This window comes from Lithobates pipiens, unplaced genomic scaffold (genome assembly GCF_037356315.1).
Source record: "Lithobates pipiens isolate NorthernLeopardFrog02 unplaced genomic scaffold, aLitPip1_a1.2 Scaffold_22, whole genome shotgun sequence".
Taxonomy (NCBI): Eukaryota; Metazoa; Chordata; class Amphibia; order Anura; family Ranidae; genus Lithobates; species Lithobates pipiens.
In genome coordinates, this window is record NW_027507784.1 from 44,597,752 (window position 1) to 44,616,806 (window position 19,055).

The following is a 19,055-nucleotide window of genomic DNA, read 5'->3' on the forward strand; positions in this document are numbered from 1 at the left end:
TTAAATAACAAACATGTTATACTTACACAGAGTGGCCCCGAACCTGCTCTTCTGGGGTCCCTCGGCGGCTGTCTCTGCTTCCTCCTCTGCTTCTCACGTTCATGCGAGCTCCCTCACATGGTGAGAAGCATCTACGGGCGCGCTCCCGTGATACAGCCGGCGGCTATAGCCGCTCGCTGTATCACACGGCCCCGCCCCCCGGTGCTCCTCGTCATTGGATGTGATTGACAACAGCACGAGCCAATGGCTGCGCTGCTTTCCATCCATCCATTCCAGCCAATCAGCGGCCAGGCTGAGTGGTGAAGAAGGACGGCGGGGCGAGTGCGGGATTTTCGAGGGGTGAGGTAAGTAAAACGGGGGGGGCTGGGGGCGCAGGCACTGTGAGATGTTTTTTCACCTTAATGTATAGAATGCATTAAGGTGAAAAAAACATTTACCTTTACAACCCCTTTCATTTACGTTTTGTATGCTGAAGAAAAGCCTTATTTTTGATTTAATTATAAATAAAAGTATTTTGGTTTCCCCTTTTACCAGTTTATGCACTTGGTCCCGTGGAGCTAGTATCCCCAAACTATATATATATATATATATATATATATATATATATAAAATTTGCAAATAAGAAAAAAAACTTATAACATATACAATTGCTGTACAAGCCATATCATAATATAATGTTATTAAAATGATCTTTCCTTTTTCAATCTGCAATTTTTTATAAAATGCAATAAGACAACCTGGAGGAGTTCTGTACACAGATGTACAGAACATAGGGTTGCCACCTATCCATTTTTCACCCGGACAGTCTGGTTTTTCAATCATCTGTAGGATTTCAACCTATCAAACCCAGACACATTATTCTACATGGAGCAGGGGCAGCGCCAGGGAACGTGCTGCCTCTCCTCGGGCCAAACAGCAACCTGTAAATAGAAAAAGATTTCTGGAGTCTGTGGAGTTTCTCTGTATTTCCACTCACTGCCTCTAGGGGTCCCCTGAGCACTCCTCCTTGTGTCTGGAGGCTGTACTCACTGAAGAAAGAGGGACACCGCCCCCTCAGTCTTGTCTCAGCCACGCCCCCTCATTGTCAGCTCAGCCACGCCCCCTCAGTCTCAGCTCAGCCACGACCCCTCAATCACAGCTCAGCCATGACTCCTCAGTCTCGGCTCAGCCACACCCCCTCCCCCGTGTGTTGCAGAGAATGGGCAGAGTCTGCATGGAAGTCCAGCATGTCTGTTTCAATGTGTTGTTATGCAAATGCCTAGTGTGTGTGTCAGTGGTGGCCCGCCCATAGGGGGCGCTCGGGCGCCGCCCCCCCTCTCCCTAGGTGTAAAAAAAAAAAAAGTAAAAAAAAAAGTAAAAAAAAAAAACGGGCCCTTTAAGACATTAAAAAAAAAAAAAAAAAATGTCATTTAACAATTTAACATAGTGTACTGTGGCGCCGGTCACAGTGCACTATGAGAAGCGCCACGTCCATGCAATCACAAGATTGCATTCATGGCGCTTCATTTGCGGGTTAAAAACCCGCCTTGCGGCGCACAGCAGAACACCGACTAGCTTCCGCCCGTAAAATCACTGTGATTCTACGGGCGGGAGCATTGTCACTCTTAGACAGGCAGTCACTTCCGGCTTTCGGCTGCTTCACGAAACCCGGAAGTGACGTAGTCAGCTCCGTTCCTTAGCCCGAGCGGAGCTGCCAGACAGTGAGAGGTGAGTCACCGCATAAAGGCTTTCTAGCCTCTACTTTGTGGAGAATGTTCGTGCATTTAGCTGAATGAATGCAAAAAGCTTTCACAGCCAGAAAGGTTTCCCCAGGCCAGGCGACTTTTGCCGTGGCCAATCAGAGAATGAGCTCTGAAGGGGGAACTCCACGCCAAATTTCTGAAAAAAAATTTGACGTGGGTTCCCCCTCCGAGAGCATACCAGGCCCTTAGGTCTGGTATGGATTCCAAGGGAAACCCCCTACGCCGAAAAAACGGCGTGGGGGTCCCCCCCAGATCCACACCAGACCCTTATCCGAGCACGCTACCCGGCCGGCCAGGAAAGGGGGTGGGGACGAGCGGGCGCCCCCCCCCCTCCTGAGCCGTACCAGGCCGCGTGCCCTCAACATGGGGGGGTGCCTTGGGGGAGGGGGGGCGTGCGGCCCCCCCACCCCAAAGCACCTTGTCCCCATGTTGATGAGGACAAGGGCCTCTTCCCGACAACCCTGGCCGTTGGTTGTCGGGGTCTGCGGGCGGGGGGCTTATCGGAATCCGGGAGCCCCCTTTAATAAGGGGGCCCCCGGATACCGGCCCCCCACCCTATGTGAATGAGTATGGGGTACAATGTACCCCTACCCATTCACCTGTGAAAAAAAGTACAAAAAAAAACACAACACAGGGTTAAAATATTTTATTGCACAGCTCCGGGGGTCTTCCGTCTTCGGGGGTCTTCTCGCCGGACTCCTCCGCTATCTTCTTGTAGCTCTTTTACTAGCGGAGGAGTCCGGCTTTCTTCCTCGCCGCCGGCCTCTTCTCCCGACTTCGGGGGTCTTGTCCCCCTCTTCGGTTCTTCTGCCGGGCCACCGCGCCTTCTTATAGCTCTTTTACAGGCGGTGGCCCGGTCTTCTGCTGCCGCCGCCACCGCCCGTTCTTCTTCTTCTTCTTCTTCTCCTTCTTCTCCAGGAGATGTTGCCTCGACGATCTCCCTGGCCGGAATGCCAGGGACGCGCTGTGCTGCCACTTATATAGGGACAATGGGGCGGTGTCACATGGGTTGATGTCACATGGGTTGATGTCACAGTCACCATGTGACATCAACCCATGTGACCAACCCATGTGACATCAACCCATGTGACACCGCCCCATTGTCCCTATATAAGTGGCAGCACAGCGCGTCCCTGGCATTCCGGCCAGGGAGATCGTCGAGGCAACATCTCCTGGAGAAGAAGGAGAAGAAGAAGAAGAAGAAGAAGAAGAAGAACGGGCGGCGGCGGCGGCAGCAGAAGACCGGGCCACCGCCTGTAAAAGAGCTATAAGAAGGCGCGGTGGCCCGGCAGAAGAACCGAAGAGGGGGACAAGACCCCCGAAGTCGGGAGAAGAGGCCGGCGGCGAGGAAGAATGCCGGGCTCCTCCGCTAGTAAAAGAGCTACAAGAAGATAGCGGAGGAGTCCGGCGAGAAGACCCCCGAAGACGGAAGACCCCCGGAGCTGTGCAATAAAATATTTTAACCCTGTGTTGTGTTTTTTTTTTGTACTTTTTTTCACAGGTGAATGGGTAGGGGTACATTGTACCCCATACTCATTCACATAGGGTGGGGGGCCGGTATCCGGGGGCCCCCTTATTAAAGGGGGCTCCCGGATTCCGATAAGCCCCCCGCCCGCAGACCCCGACAACCAACGGCCAGGGTTGTCGGAAAGAGGCCCTTGTCCTCATCAACATGGGGACAAGGTGCTTTGGGGTGGGGGGGCCGCACGCCCCCCTCCCCCAAGGCACCCCCCCATGTTGAGGGCACGCGGCCTGGTACGGCTCAGGAGGGGGGGGGCCGCCCGCTCGTCCCCACCCCCTTTCCTGGCCGGCCGGGTAGCGTGCTCGGATAAGGGTCTGGTGTGGATCTGGGGGGGACCCCCACGCCGTTTTTTCCCCTTGGAATCCATACCAGACCTAAGGGCCTGGTATGCTCTCGGAGGGGGAACCCACGTCAAATTTTTTTTCCGATTACATAAGGGGCGTGTTTTATGAGAAGTGGGAGGGGCCAAAATGGTGGGCGGGGTCATGATGGGCGGGGTCATGATGGGCGGGGTCTGGCGCCCCCCCATCCAAAAACTTCACCAGCCGCCACTGGTGTGTGTGTGTGTGTGTGTGTGCGGGGGGGGGGCTGCATGGAAATGGCTTGGGATCTGTATTGCTATGGTGTCTGCATAGTAGGGTTGCCACTTTTTCTTCAAGCCAAACCCGAACACTTTAGCGGCGCACAGCAATTTATTTATTTTTTTCCATTATACACTATAGGATTGTAACAGACCTGGGACACCTTTGGGTGCTCCTAACAGAATATTGATGCAGTACACATAGTGCCCCCTCACCCTCCTATCAGGCCCTGTTTTGAGCCACATTCCTGTATGAATAATGTGTCCGGATTTCAGGCGGACTGAAACCCGGACACATGATTCAAAACCTGGACTTTCCGGGTGAATCCTGGACAGGTTGCAACCCTACTGCATAGCTGTTGTTTTGTGACATTATTGCAGTGATATATACCCCTTCTTTATACGGACTCCATAGTGCTACAGCCTCTTCACCCCCATCAATGCGCTCAGCTTTGAATTGAAGATTGCAGGGAGAGGAGGGTCTGACACCAACAATGGGATTTACTTTAGTTACAGCTTTTTTTTTTTGGTTTGTTTTTTTTTTTTTGTTTCAGTTACTGATGGCAAAGGTAGGACATATTTTACTCTGACAGCAGCCACTGGGCTTACTGTAGGTGCAAACCAACTGCAATGGCCAAGAAACTGTAATGCAAGTGTTTCAAGCTCACAGGTCAGGACTTGGTGGCAAGGTGATCATACACTACACAATCTTCTTGTACAATCAGCCTTTGATCTGCCAAGAATTATATAGTGTAAGGGCCTGCATATTTTACGTAAAGATTGTACAATCAGATTGTGTAGTGTATGGCCACCTTAAAGAGGAAGTAAACCCTGATGTGTTTTACTTGTTCTTTATCTCCCTGCAAAGGTAAAGCATAATGGGCTACTATGCATCTTCTTCTGGGTATCACTGCTCCGGCCACTCACAGCACAGGAGCAGCAATGACATCACTCCCACGCAAGCACACGGGAGCCGCCACTAACGGCATATCGCTGTTAGCAGCGGCATGCTCAGTGCGCCTGCGTGCCGCTATCTATGGCACGTGTCCCGTTCAGCCTCCTACTGTCAATTTGGCCACACCTAAGGTGCCCACGTGTCCCGCATTGCAATTACCAGGTCTGTCCCGGGTCCTGGGCACCTTCATAATACACAATACAGTGTCCTGGAATTAAATTTGACAGAGCGAGCAAACCCCACCATAGCGCTGGCGCTCGCTCCGCCTCTAGCTCCACCTGAGACTCTGGCCACTGGTTACTAGAGTCACCTGGCCACTACCAACCAATGACCTCACAGCCACGACTCTGCCCAGCATACAAAGCAGAGGAGAAGTTAGCTTTCTCCTCCTCCGTGCCGCATGAAGTAATGCAAAAATGAACACATGATCGGAATTTCCGGCCGACTTGGTTCATATTTTATGGTTAAAAGAAAGCTTTTGTTTTACATAACCATGTCCCGTTAAGCCTCCTACTGTGGCCACACCCAATGTTCACCGCTACACGCGCCACATTACTACTGTCCTTGGGGCACCCAAAGGTGTCCAAAGTGTACAGTACTATAGCGTATACTTTAAAAAAAAATGCCAAGCGCTGGCAAAATGTTCGGGTTTGACTCGACTTCAGTGATTGGTTCACTGATTTTCCCAGAAGTCTGCACTAAGATACAAGTCAGATTGTAGGCATTCCCTGAAATAGAAATTTCTGTTTTGGTGAAATACTCCCCAAGGGTTAAATGCTTCCATAGGGATGTCAACACTGAAAATGTCTTCATCAGAACACTGAGAGTGTACCAGCTGATTATAAAGAATCAGATCCTCCCATTTTTTTATCAAAAGAACAGTCTGCAAAGGTGAAATAGCTGTTTCTTAACAGCAACAAAAGTTAGAAATCTCTAATTCAAGTCCTAACCAGGCCTAACCCTGCTTAGCTTCTGAGATCACATGAGATCGGGTGCATCCTGGGCGGTGATGTATTCACAGAATGGTGAAGACCTGCTATGTTCTCTGGCAAGTTTTTTTTCTTGCCATTTCCTTAAATTTTATCGCTATTTCATTCTCGTCCACTTAACCTCTTGCTGACCGCCCGCTGTTGTTTGATGGCAGCAAAATGGCCCCCATGCATGAATCACTGTAGTTGTACAGCAGCCGCTTTAAGGGGTATAGGGGGCGTGCGCCCACATCACTGAGGAGCCAATGCACATGCCCGGTGGCTTCTATGTCCTATGGGCACCTGCGATCGCTCCTGACAGAGCCAGAACAGGGATGTGTAAACACACAAGTCCATGTTCCGGCAGGGGAGAGGAGACAGATCATGTGTTCGTAGTATATAGGAACAACAATCTGTCTCCTCCCCCAGGCAGTCCCATCCCCCTACAGTTAGAACACACCGAGGGAACACATTTAACCCCTTGCTCTCCCCCTAGTGTTAACCCCTTCCCTGACAGTGACATTTACACAGTAATCAAAAAAATGCCATAAATCTATCCCCTATTTTGTAGATGCAATAACTTTTGTGAAAACCAATCTATATACACTTTTTTTTACCAAAGATATATAGACGAATGCATATTGGCCTAAACTGATGAAGTAATTATTATTTATTTATTTTTTTTTGGGGGGGGGGGGGGTATTTATTGTAGTAAAAAAATAAAAAATATTGTGGTTTGTTTTTTTTCAAAATTGTCGGGCTTTTGTGTTTATAGCACAAAAAAATAAAAACCGCAGATGTGATCAAATACCACCAAAAGAAAGCTCTATTTGTTGGGAAAAAAAGGATATCAATATTGTTTAGGTACAGCGTCTCACGACTGTGCAATTGTCAGTTAAAGCGACGCAGTGCCGTATCGCAAAAGATGTCCCGGTCATTAAGGGGGCAAAACCTTCTGGGCTGAAGTGGTTAAAGTGTGTTTCATTATTCTTCATTATGAATCAATTTAACTGTAAAGGTTTTTCAAAAAATAACATCAAAGAGAAACCAACCAAAGAAAAGCCACGTATGGAAGGAGATATCAATGAACAGCCTGCAGACACCCCAGCCAAGAAGCCCACAAAAAGCTTAGGCTTTTGTGTGCGGCTGCTTAACGTAATTTTTTTTTAAACTTTCCATCTATTAAATTTCTGCCCTTGTTGTTGTTTTAACTTTGGAAAGTAAAACATTTCTTTTTCTTCCAGTAAATACCTTATACAGCCCACTTCATGTTTCTTGTCTGGTCATTAGACTAGGCCACGGGTGCTCAACCTGCAGTCCTCCAGTTGTTTTCGAAACTACAAATCCCATGAGGCATTGCAAGGCTAATGGTGCGTACACACACTCAGACATTACGACAACAAAATCTTTTTTTCCGACGGATGTTGGCTCAAACTCGATTTGCATACACACGGTTACACAAATGTTGTCGGAAATTCCAAACGTCAAGAACTCGGTGATGTACAACACATATGGCAAGCCAAGAAAATGAAGTTCAATAGCCAGTGCGGATCTTCTGCTTGATTCCAAGCATGCATGGAATTTTGTGCATCGGATTTTCCGACAATGGATTTTGTTGTCGGAATATTTGAGATCCAGCTCTAAAATTTTTGTTGTTGGAAATTCTGACAACAAATGTCCAATGGAGCCTACACACGGTCGGAATTTCCGACAACAAACTCATATTGAACATTTGTTGTTGGAAATTCTGAGCGTGTGTACGCGGCATAACAGTTAAAAGCATGACTCCCAAAGGAAGAGACATGATGGGAATTCGGGTAGTTCGGCAACAGCTGGAGGGCCACAGGTTGAGCACCCATGGCCTAGGCATACCGGAAGACAGAGGACTATACTGGTAAATGTTGTGGATATTGATAGATTTCAGATGGCTGGAAAACTTTCAAATGATACTCTATCCCCATTTATGATGGGTCCCATTCCCATATGTACATGTACAGGGGACAATGACTGGCAGGGAGGGGGAGAAGCAAATAGCACATCTTACAAAATACAACACTGCAGTCTCTCACAGACCCCTTTTTTTTCTATCTCTATCTCTAGCTCTCCTTTTGGCATGCCCCTTATTATTGACCTGGCTGGTGACCTGATACCAACCAGCAAGATGGCGGTCACAGCAAGTCTCTAAAGGCATGGAAATAGAAAAACCCACATACACTAATGTACAAACTAATAAAAATGACTTAATAGATTAAATAATATTGATACAATAATTTAATATTGATTCAACTAATTTAATTTAGATTTCATTGAAATGAATAATAAAAAGGTAGGAATCTGCTACAAAATTTGTGGAAATCCCTGCATTTGGCATAAATTGGCCAGGGGCACTTATACTAATAAATTTATTGTATTTAAGCAAAGAAAAGAAGAAGGTTACATACATATCAAGCATGGCATGTAGGTTGAACCATACCATGTGGTGAGATAGAGAAAGTATGCTCTCCTCTCAGCAGCTGTGTTTACTGTTATGCCACGTACACACGACTTTTTCCGGCAGACTAGGTCCGACGGGATCAGTCAGTTGGACAATCCGATTGTGTGTGGGCTAGTCCAATCGCTTTTTATAAAAACAAATCAGACGGACCTAAAAATAGAACATGTTTCAAATCTATCCGACGGACTCAAGTCCGATGGACTAAAAATCGGGAAAACCATTTGTCTGTATGCTGGTCCGACGGACCAAATACGACGCAAGGGCAGCTATTGGCTACTGGCTATTGAACTTCCTTGTTTAGTCCCGTTTACGTAATCATGTTCAAAACAAACAGTCTTTCGAATGGTCTTAGTCCGGTCGTCTGTGGCCAAGTCCGCTCGTTCAGAAAGTCAGTCGGGAAGACCATCGGACCTAGTCCGTTGAAAAATCTGGTCGTGTGTACACGGCATTAGAAAGATTTTGCTATGTAGTAAAGTGGACTGGTAGTAAAGTGGTAGTAAAGGCAGAAAATAACAGAAAGGGGGGGGGCTGCACCCACCTCCTCTCCTGCTCAGCGATCCAGTGATCCAGTAGCAATGCGAAGAGCAGTGACTGACAACCACTACTCTCCATACTGAACATACAACTCAAGTGATGTTACAAGTACTGTGTTGCTTAGGTTGCAAAGATAATTTAGGCCATGTGGTTACAATAGACATACACTTTCAATATATTTATCAATATCTCAAGACAAATCCTAGGAAAGAAATAGTTAGAGATAGAAAAGAGACATAATAAAAATACAGACACAGTATCTAGTTTTTCCCTATGTTACCATTTTTGTAAAAAGGGGGTGGGGGGGCACACCGGGATGAAGAGAGATAAGGGAAATACATTACATAGGAATCTTATGCGTCCAGTCCATGAGAGAGATACAAGTATACGTTACACAGACATCCTGTCGCCCCCGATAGTCTGGAACTGAACAGGCCTTCAGCTAACTCTCACCCTATTTTATATACATTCTCGGCCAATCAGAAGATGGAACGCACCCATTGGCTCTGAGTTTGCAACAACCTCTGATTGGCTGATTCTGAAGTCTAAATGCCGATTGGTTCAAGATGGCTCACACTCTGGCTAATTTTGAAGCTCCCGGAATATCCACATTTCAGGTCTGAACGTCCGGTGCCATTCCGTCTATTAATTAATGAACCACCTCCTTTGATCTTTCAGCCCAAACAGTTCCGACATTAGCATGTTAATGTCCCCTGGGGAAATGGAGCCTCAATGTCTGCAAAGATGATTGGTATTCACTTAACACCTGGGGACATTCAATGGTTCCCACGAGATATAAGACATTTCTGTATTAAAACCTCTGCTCACATACACACATAAACCTGAAAATATTAAGTCATACATTCAGAATGGTTTCCTTTAATGGCTTCCTAGAATTGGCCTTCCTTGCTATAAATATTATATTTCAAAATCTCCACCACAGAGTGCCCTAAGATCTCCTAGGTCTATTACAATCTTATACTGTATAGGGGGAAAAAAGGTGCTGCTTCTTATTATTCCTTTCAAATCTGAATTTGCTTAAAGCGGGAGTCCACCGGGACTCCGCGTTTTTTTTTTTTTTTAAAAGCCAGCAGCTACAAATACTGCAGCTGCTGACTTTTAAATAGTGACACTTACCTGTCCAGCGCGCCCGCGATGTCGGCACCCGAAGCCGATCGCTCGCTCGGCTGCCGGGTCCCGCCGCCATCTTGGGTATGGGAATCAGGAAATGGAGCCTTTCGGCTTCATTTCCCGGTTCCCTACTGCGCATGCGCGAGCCGCGCGGCGCAATCCGGACGGTCCCCGCTGCCTCTGGGAGCTGTGTGTTTCCCAGCAGGCAGCGGGGCACTTGCTGAAGGGGGCGGGCGCTTGCGGAACGGGGCGTAACGTACGGCCCGTTCCGCAGAGAGCTAGCCCGGAAGTGGGTGCAGTTACCTGGATTATCCAGGTAACTGCACCCCCCTCCCCCCTGAAAGGTGCCGATTGTGGCGCCGGAGGGGGGGGGGGATTCCGATGAGCGGAGGTCCATTTTAGGGTGGACCTCCGCTTTAAGGCCCCTTTCACACCGTGGCCGCGGCCATTTTCACTAGTTTTAGCGTCGCTTTACTGCTGTTTAACCACTGTTTAAGCAGGGCTTTTGTGCCGCTCTCGCCTGCTAAGAGGGTGCTTTTAACCCCAAAAAAGGGACTAAAAAAAAATACTGTTTTGTGATGCTTTCAAATCGCTTTTAAGGCACTTTGAAAGCACTGCCCATTCATTCCAATGGGCAGAGGCGTTTTGGGAGCTCTGTATACAGCGCCCCGAAGATGCTGCTTGCAGGACTTTTTTTTTCCCATCCCGCAAGCACACCGCCCCACTCTGAAAAGTCACACTAGAATGAATGAGAGGTGATTTTTGGGCACTTAGCAGAGTCTAATTCCAGCGCTAAAGTGCCTGAAAACCGCCCCAGTGTGAAATTGGTCTTAAGCTAAACTCTGGGAGAAAAATTACCCCTGCAGTGAGACTCTCCCACCATTACAAGAGTTAAATGCTCATTTTGTCGAGAGAGAGAGAAGAGAAAAAGCAACTAAACATACTTTATCCCTCACTCCCCCAATAGCTGGTGCTCTTCTCCACTCACCTATGCTCTAGTTTGTGGGTGGGTCTTTGATGTTCTCATGTTGTGACATCATAGTAAGTTTGTATGTAGTACTACCTGTTTTCACAAGCTTTACAGTAGCATTGAAAAAGGTTCCTACAGGACTGAAGTGATCCGATTTGAACATTATTTTGCATTAACTGCATCTTTGCATATTAACCCCTTCCCCCTTCCTCCTGAGCATACGCAGATATGCGTACTCGGCTTCCGGGGGTTATACCGGGATGATGCCCGCACCTACAGGCATCATCCCAGTACCGTTTTCCACAGCGGGCGATCGGCTATCCGGCCATAACAACCAATGTGGCTAAAAGCCGCTCGGCTGTTATGCCGGAGGATAATTTTCAAATAAATCAAAAAAAAAAATTTTTTTTTTAAAGTGCCCGCCGTCCCCGTGAGCTCGTGAAAGCAAAGAAAACGCATACGGAAGTCGCGCCCGCATATGTAAACGGTGTTCAAATCACACATGTCGGGTATCGCCGTGATCGTCAGAGCAAGAGCAATAATTCTAGCACTAGACCTCCTCTGTAACTCTAATCTGGTAACTGTAAAAGAATTTAAAGTGTGGCCTATTGAGATTTTTAGGTACCGTCGTTTGTTGTCATTCCACGAGTGCGTGCAATTATAAAGTGTGACATTTTGGTATCCATTTACTCGGCGTAACATCATCTTTCACATTATGCAAAATAATTGGGCTAATTTTACTGTTTCGTGTTTTTTTTTTTTTTAATTCATGAAAGTGTCCCTTTTTCCCAAAAAGTTGCATTTAAAACACAGCTGCGCAAATACCGTGTGACATAAAATATTGCAACAATCGCCATTTTATTCTCTAGAGTCTCTGATATATATATAAATGTTTGGGGGTTCCAAGTAATTTTCTTGCAAGAAATATGGATTTTAACTTGTAAACACCAAATGCCAAAAATAGGCTTAGTCATGAAAGGGTTAAAGAATCCAACCCCTTGTGAAGTATGAACTGACTTGTCCGTCTTTGTGTTGCAGATCTGCCCTGGTGTCCACAAGTTGGAGACATCATAATTCCCAACCTGGAAGAAGATAAAGAAGCCTGTCTGACCTGTGATATCTCCGGATATTTCCCAGATCATCTGAAAGTGATCTGGTTTAAAAAGGAACCCGGAACAGACTCGCCGCTTCCCATTGTAACGGAGCTTCATAAAGATGTCTACAAAGTCTCTGATAAGAAAACAAAAGAGTCGAAAGATAAGACCTTCTCCAGTAAGTCATCTCTGACGTTCACCCCATCACTCCTCAGAGACCAGAGGGCCGAGTTCATCTGTAGAGTGGAACATCCCAGCCTGGAGAAGCCCATAGAGAGAAGAACGGGTCCTATAAAGATAGGTACACTTTTCATAATAAGATTGTCATCACATAACCATTAAGTGAATGTTCACATTGACGCTGCATTCACACATCTGTGTGTGTTATTGTGCACTTTTTTTTTTTCAATCAAGTATTTTTATTTAATTTTCAAATTTGCAAAAAAAAACAAAAACTCTACTCCTTGCCTTTCCCCCCATCACTGCTTCTCCCTTATCCCCGACCCTTTCCTGCTTTCCTTCTATTACTTATATGTATAGCAGACTACAGTAATACTTAGGTTGGTTTGTACCAGCTACTGTATACCCCTCATTAAATGTTGATGTCAATTGATGATAATCATTACCTATTTTACATCACTTCACTTCTTTTATCAATAAAGAATTTTTGAAACGGAACCCCCCCCCCAAAAAAAAAAAAAAAAAACACTTCAAGACACACAAATCATTCCCACAAAACAACCCCACCCAGCAACAATAAGAAAAATAAAAATGATGCCTTGCGGTTGCATTTTGAATTTTGCTGTAAACCTTTTATCACATCAAATTAAATTTAACAATTACATTTTTCTGACATGAGATTAACAATATAAAGCCATCATTATATTCAATATAATTAAGTTACTACCCCCTAGCAACATACACAGTATATACATATACAGTTATCCACCATGAATCTTCTCATTACTAACTTTCCTCACCATCATTGTTATGCTCAACTATTTACTCAGATAATTTGGAGACAAACCACCAGGACCAAGTTTTCAAAAATATGTTAGGGCTTCTCCTATGTTTATGTGCTAAGATGAATTGCTTCGAACCATTGAGCTATTGTTGGCGGAGAATTTGATATCCATTTTTTGTAGTATATGTTTACTGACTATATACATTGATCTTAGTCATGAGAACGTCTTCAGACATAATCCAGGGGTCTTAGGGGTGTACTCACTTTTGTTGCTAGTGGTTTAGACATTAATGGCTGTGTGTTGAGTTATTTTGAGGGGACATCAAATTTATACTGTTAGCCCTTGTACACAAGGTCGGACATTCCGATGGAAAATGTCCGATCGGACCGTGTTGTCGGATAATCCGACCGTGTGTGGGCTCTATCACACTGTGCCAGTCAGTAGCCAATAGCTTCCCTTTGCCTCGTATTTGGTCCGTTGGACCAGCACACAGACGAAGAGTTTTCCCGATTTGAGTCTGCCGGAATTGAGTCTGTTGGATAAATGTGAAGGTCCACCGGATTTTTTTCCTGAAAAATGAATGGATTAGCCCACACAGGATCGGATTGTCCCACGGACTAATCCCGTCGGACCTAGTCTGCCAAAAAGTCTGGTCGTGTGTAGGTGGCATTAGAGTCTGCAAAAGACTTGAGACTGGGGTGGAGGTTCACCTTCCAGCAGGACAATGACCCTAAACATACAGCCAGAGCCAGGCCCGGATTGGCCATAGGGCAAACCGGGCACTTGCCCGGTGGGCCGGGGGCCGGCAGGCTGCAAGTCCTTGCGGGGCTCATCCAGCCTCTCCTCGGCCGCCCGGCTGCCAGTTAAACTCAGCCATCGGCGCTGGGAGGGAGGAGCTAGATGAGACGCCTTCGTCGGCCTCTGCGCGGCTGCATGCCCGCCCGTATGGGTCAGCCGTCAGTGCTGGGAGGAGCCAGAGCAGACACCTTCTGAAGTGCCTGAAAAGAAACCGTGAGTTCAGCCCCCCCCGTAAACTGCATAGGAGGAGCGGTGGATATAGAAGAATTATTCTCTCCATCTTCCTCCTGCAGTAGCGGAATACCTGCGAGAGGTAGAGGAGAAGCATTCAGAGACTGCAGGAGGAGGATGGAGAGAATTATTCTTCTATATTCAGCCGCCCCCACCCCTCCTCCTATCCTGCTTTTCTCTGCTGCTCTACACCGCACCCATGCTCTCCGCCACCCCCCCATGCTCTCCGCCACCCCCCATGCTCTCCACTGCCACCCCCCCATGCTCTCCACCTCCCCCTCCGCTTTCCACCTTCCCCCATGCTCTCCGCCACCCCCATGCTCTCTGACACCCCCCATGCTCTCTGCCATCCCCCCATACTCTCCATCTCCCCCCATGCTCTCTGCCATCCCCCCATACTCTCCACCTACCCCATGCTCTCTGCCATCCCCCCCATACTCTACGCCATCACCCTATACTCTCCACCTCCCCCCATGCTCTCTGCCTCCCCCATGCTCTCTGCCGCCCTCCCTGTGCTCTCCACCTCCCCACATGCTCTCCAATGCCCCCCTGTACTCTCCACCTCCCCCTATTCTCTATGCTGCCCCCCTGTGCTCTCCTCTTCCTCCCTGTGTTCTCTACCTCTCCCCTGTGCTCTTGCCCCACCCCATGTTCTCAAGGTTCTTCCCTGTGCTCTCCAACCCCCCCATGCTCTTTCCTGGTCCCACCTCACCCCTCCCCCACACCTCTGGTGGGTTCTCCCTCTCAGGGGATCTGTCAGGGAGGAGAGTGGGGAAGGGGCTGGTTAACATGTCATGGGCTGCTCAATGCAAAATGCCCGGGCCTATTTTTTGTCCCAGTCCGGGCCTGGCCAGAGCTACAATGGAACGGTTTAGATCAAAGCATATTCATGTGTTAGAACGGGCCAGTCAAAGTCCAGACTTAAATCCAATTGAGAATCTGTGGTAAGACTTGAAAATTGCTGTTCACAGATGCTCTCCATCCAATCTGACAGAACTTGAGATATTTTGCAAAGAATAGGCAAATATTTCACTCTCTAGATGTGCAAAGCTGGTAGAGACATCCCCAAAAAGACTTGCAGCTGTAACAGCAGAGAAAGGGGGTTCTACAAAGTATTGACTCCGGGTGGGCGTCATACAAATGTACCCCCCACACTTTTCACATATTTATTTGTAAAAAATGTTGAAAACCATTTATCGTTTTCTTTCCACTTCACAATTATGTGCCACTTTGAGTTGGCCTATCACATAAAATCCCAATAAATTACATTTATGTTGTTGGTTGTAACATGACAAAATGTGAAAAATTTCAAAGGGTAGGAATACTTTTTCAAGGCACTGTATACCATTCAGCCATAACATTATGACCACTGACAGGCAAAGTGAATAACATTGATTATCAGGTTATAATGCCATCTGAAAGTGGGTGGGGTATATTAGTCAACAAGAAAACATGTTGTCCCTGAAGTTAATGTGTTGAAAACAGTAAAAATGTGAAAAAACAAGTGGAACGGCAGGTCCTGGAGTATGATTGTGTGCTATTAGTCCCACTTCTCATTTGGGACAGATTGTCCGGTGGGTGTCAGTGTACACGGAGGAGGCTTTGTGGTCACTGGAGGAGCACAGTGTGCAGCACCGTATTATTGCAAGGAGAGTGAGGAGCACATTTGTTTACCATGTTTGGATAAAGCTGAACACTGAAAGTGGACCATTGCATGTAGAATTTGCAAAGATTGGAAGGACACATTAACACATATATTTTATATTTGTTTAGTGTTTTTCATATATATAATTTAATCATTGTGGTACCTAATGCTTTCCACTTATACATACCTGTACATATTACACAAGCTTTGGGGTAGCAGTAAGTATATCGTTTTTTCATACATGGGAATTGGTAGTCTTTGGCGCAGTGATTTATAATATTTGATCTTCCAGTACATGTTTGGTTCACATTCTCACAGAAATATCTAAATCAGACACCACGGCTACAATTAATGTATTGTATACTTTGTAGCTGTGCATTGTCTATAACAGACACTTATACTCTAAAATACATTGTGACTTATAAATGTCTTCTAAATACTTTTTGTTTTCAGATCTGTCCCGTCCACAAGTCGGAGAGATCAAATTCCCCAAACTGGAAGAAGATAAAGAAGCCACTCTGACCTGTGATATCTCTGGATATTTCCCAGAATACATGAGAGTGAACTGGTATAGGGAGTTGCCTGGGAAAGACGAACAACCCATCATAGCACCCAATGGTGACTTCCAAATTTGTACCAAGCAGAAAAAAGATAAGATCTGGCAATCATCACTGACATTCACCCCATCGTTCAGCAGAGACCAGGGGGCAGAATTCATCTGTAGAGTGGTATATCCCGGCCTGGAGAAACCCATAGAGAGAAGAACAGGTCCTATAAGAATAGGTACACTTTATCATAATACGACTGGCAACACATAACTGTTTAGTACAGTGTTCCTCAACTCCAGTCCTCAAGGCTCCCCAACAGGTCATGTTTTCAGGATTTCCCTCAGATGAAACGGCTGTGGTAATTACTAAGGCAGTGAAACTGATCAAATCACCTGTGCAAAATAATGGAAAGCCTGAAAACATGACCTGTTAGTGGGCCATGAGGACTGGAGTTGAGAAACACTGGTTTAGTGACTTTTTACATTGAGGTGGCACCCACACCTTTATGTGTGTTATTGTGCAGTGCACTTTAATAGTCATTATCATGCATAGGAACACATGGAACTGCATTTCATATTATATGCTTCCCCATATAGTTTTAGTTACTCCCCAACATGCATGCAAGACTAAAGCCATACCTGTCTATAGGCACAGAGCAAAGCAATGTATGTAATAAAGGAGGCATGCCTTGCAGTGCATTGTAAAAAATGTAGCAGATATATATATATATATATATATATATATAATTATATACAGTGAGGGGGGAAAAACTATTTGATCCCTTGCTGATTTTGTACATTTGCCCACTGACAAAGAAATGATCAGTCTTTAATTTTACTGATATTTTATCAGTGAGAGACAGAACAACAACAAAAATATCCAGAAAAACACATTTCCAAAAAGTTATAAATTGATTTTTATTTTAACCACTTAAGGACCACCTCACGCCGATGTACGTCGGCAGAATGGCACGGCTGGGCACGTACCTGTACGTTGCTCTTTAAGTGCTCAGCCGTGGGTCGGAGCGCACTGCCAGCAGCACGCTCCCAACCCGGTCCTGAGCTCCGTGACTGTGGCTGCGGGACGGGTCACAGAGCTGAAGAACGAGGAGAGGTCTGTGTAAACAAACCTCTCCCCATGCTTCCTACTGTGGCTGTCACCGATCGTCTCTTCCCTTTTATAGGGAAAGATGATCAGTGACGTTACATGCCAGGCCACGCCCCCTACAATAAAAAACACAAAACGTCATACATAACACCTACACTGCCCCCTAGTGGTTAACTCCTTAACTGCCAATGTTATTTACACAGGAATCGGTGCATTTGTATAGCACTGATTGCTGTATAAATGACAATGGTCCCAAAAATGTGTCAAAAATGTGTCCGCCATAATGTCGCAGTCACAATAAAAATCGCTGATCGCCGCCATTACTAGTAAAAAAAAAAAGTTATAAAAATGCTATAAAACTATTCCCTATTTTGTAAACGCTATAACTTTTGCAGAAATTTTTTTTTTTTATAGATTTTTGGGGGATATTTATTATAGCAACAGGTAAAAAATACTGCATTTTTTTCAAAATTGTCACTCTATTTTTGTTTATAGCGTAAAAAAATAAAAACCGCAGGGGTGACCAAATACCACCAAAAGAAAGCTCTATTTGTGGGAAAAAAAGGATGTCAATTTTGTTTGGGAGCCACGTCGCATGACCGCGCAATTGTCAGTTAAAGCGACGCAGTGCCGAATCGCAAAAAGGGGCTTGGTCCTTTGGCTGCAAATTGGTCCAGGGCTTAAGTGGTTAATGACTGAAATAAATATTTGACCTCTTTGCAAAACATGACTTCGTAGTTGGTGGCAAAACCCTCGTTGGCAATCACAGAGGTCAGACATTTCTTGTAGTTGGCCACCAGGTTTGCTCACATCTCAGGAGGGATTTTGTCCCACTCCTCTTTGCAAATCCTCTCCAAGTCATTAAAGTTTCAAGACTGACGTTTGGTAACTCGAACCTTCAGCTCCCTCCATATATAGACTCCAGACCTTAATCCTATAGAAAATATTTATTTATATTAGCACTTGTTATATCATGGCGTTATATGTTTAGTACGTCATTTGTTATAGCACTTTATATGCACAAGCACTTTATTCCGCTAGCGCAGTTTTCTCTGTTATTCAAGGTCTGGGGACTGGCTAGGCCACACCAGGACCTTAATGTTCTTCTTGAGCCTCTCCTTTGTTGCCTTGGCCTTGTGTTTTGGGTCATTGTCATGCTGGAATACCCATCCTCGACCCATTTTCAATGCCCTGGCTGAGGGAAGGAGATTCTCACCCAAGATTTGACAGTACATGGCCCCGTCCATCGTCTCTTTGATGTGGTGAAGTTGTCCTGTCCCCTTAGCAGAAAAACACCTCCAAAGCATATAATAATATTTCCACCTCCATGTTTGACGGTGGCGATGGTGTTCTTGGTATCATAAGCAGCATTCCTCTTCCTCCAAACATGATGAGTTGATGCAAAGAGCTTGATTTTGGTCTCATCTGGTCACAACACTTTCACCCAGCTCTCCTCTGAATCATTCAAATGTTCATTAGCAAAAGGGATGGGCCAAACACCCCCTTGTTCGGTTCGCAGCAGAACTCCTGAACAGGGGAAATGTTCTAACCCGAACCTCATTGAAGTCATTGAACAGCAAAAATCAAAAGTGACCATTTTGAAGGCTTATATGCAAGTAATTGGTCATAAAAGGGGTATGGGTACTGCCTGTGGGATAAAAAAATAAAAGAAAAAAAACTCCAACATTTAAAAAAAATAATCTGCACCCCCCCCCCGCCCCAAACCATACCAGGCCACAAGCCCACAACATGGGGGGGGGTGCTTTGACTC

General features: G+C 45.9%; 1 protein-coding gene across 1 annotated transcript in view; it reads left to right on the forward strand.

Annotated features, from left to right (window-relative positions):
* Nucleotides 1–19,055, forward strand: part of LOC143923711 (uncharacterized) — a 512,582-nt gene that overhangs the window by 239,618 nt on the left and 253,909 nt on the right. The window contains exons 9-10 of the mRNA XM_077447518.1: nucleotides 11,935–12,291; nucleotides 16,083–16,412. Of these exons, the coding sequence (XP_077303644.1) occupies nucleotides 11,935–12,291; nucleotides 16,083–16,412 (687 nt within the window). The remainder of the gene's footprint in view (nucleotides 1–11,934; nucleotides 12,292–16,082; nucleotides 16,413–19,055) is intronic.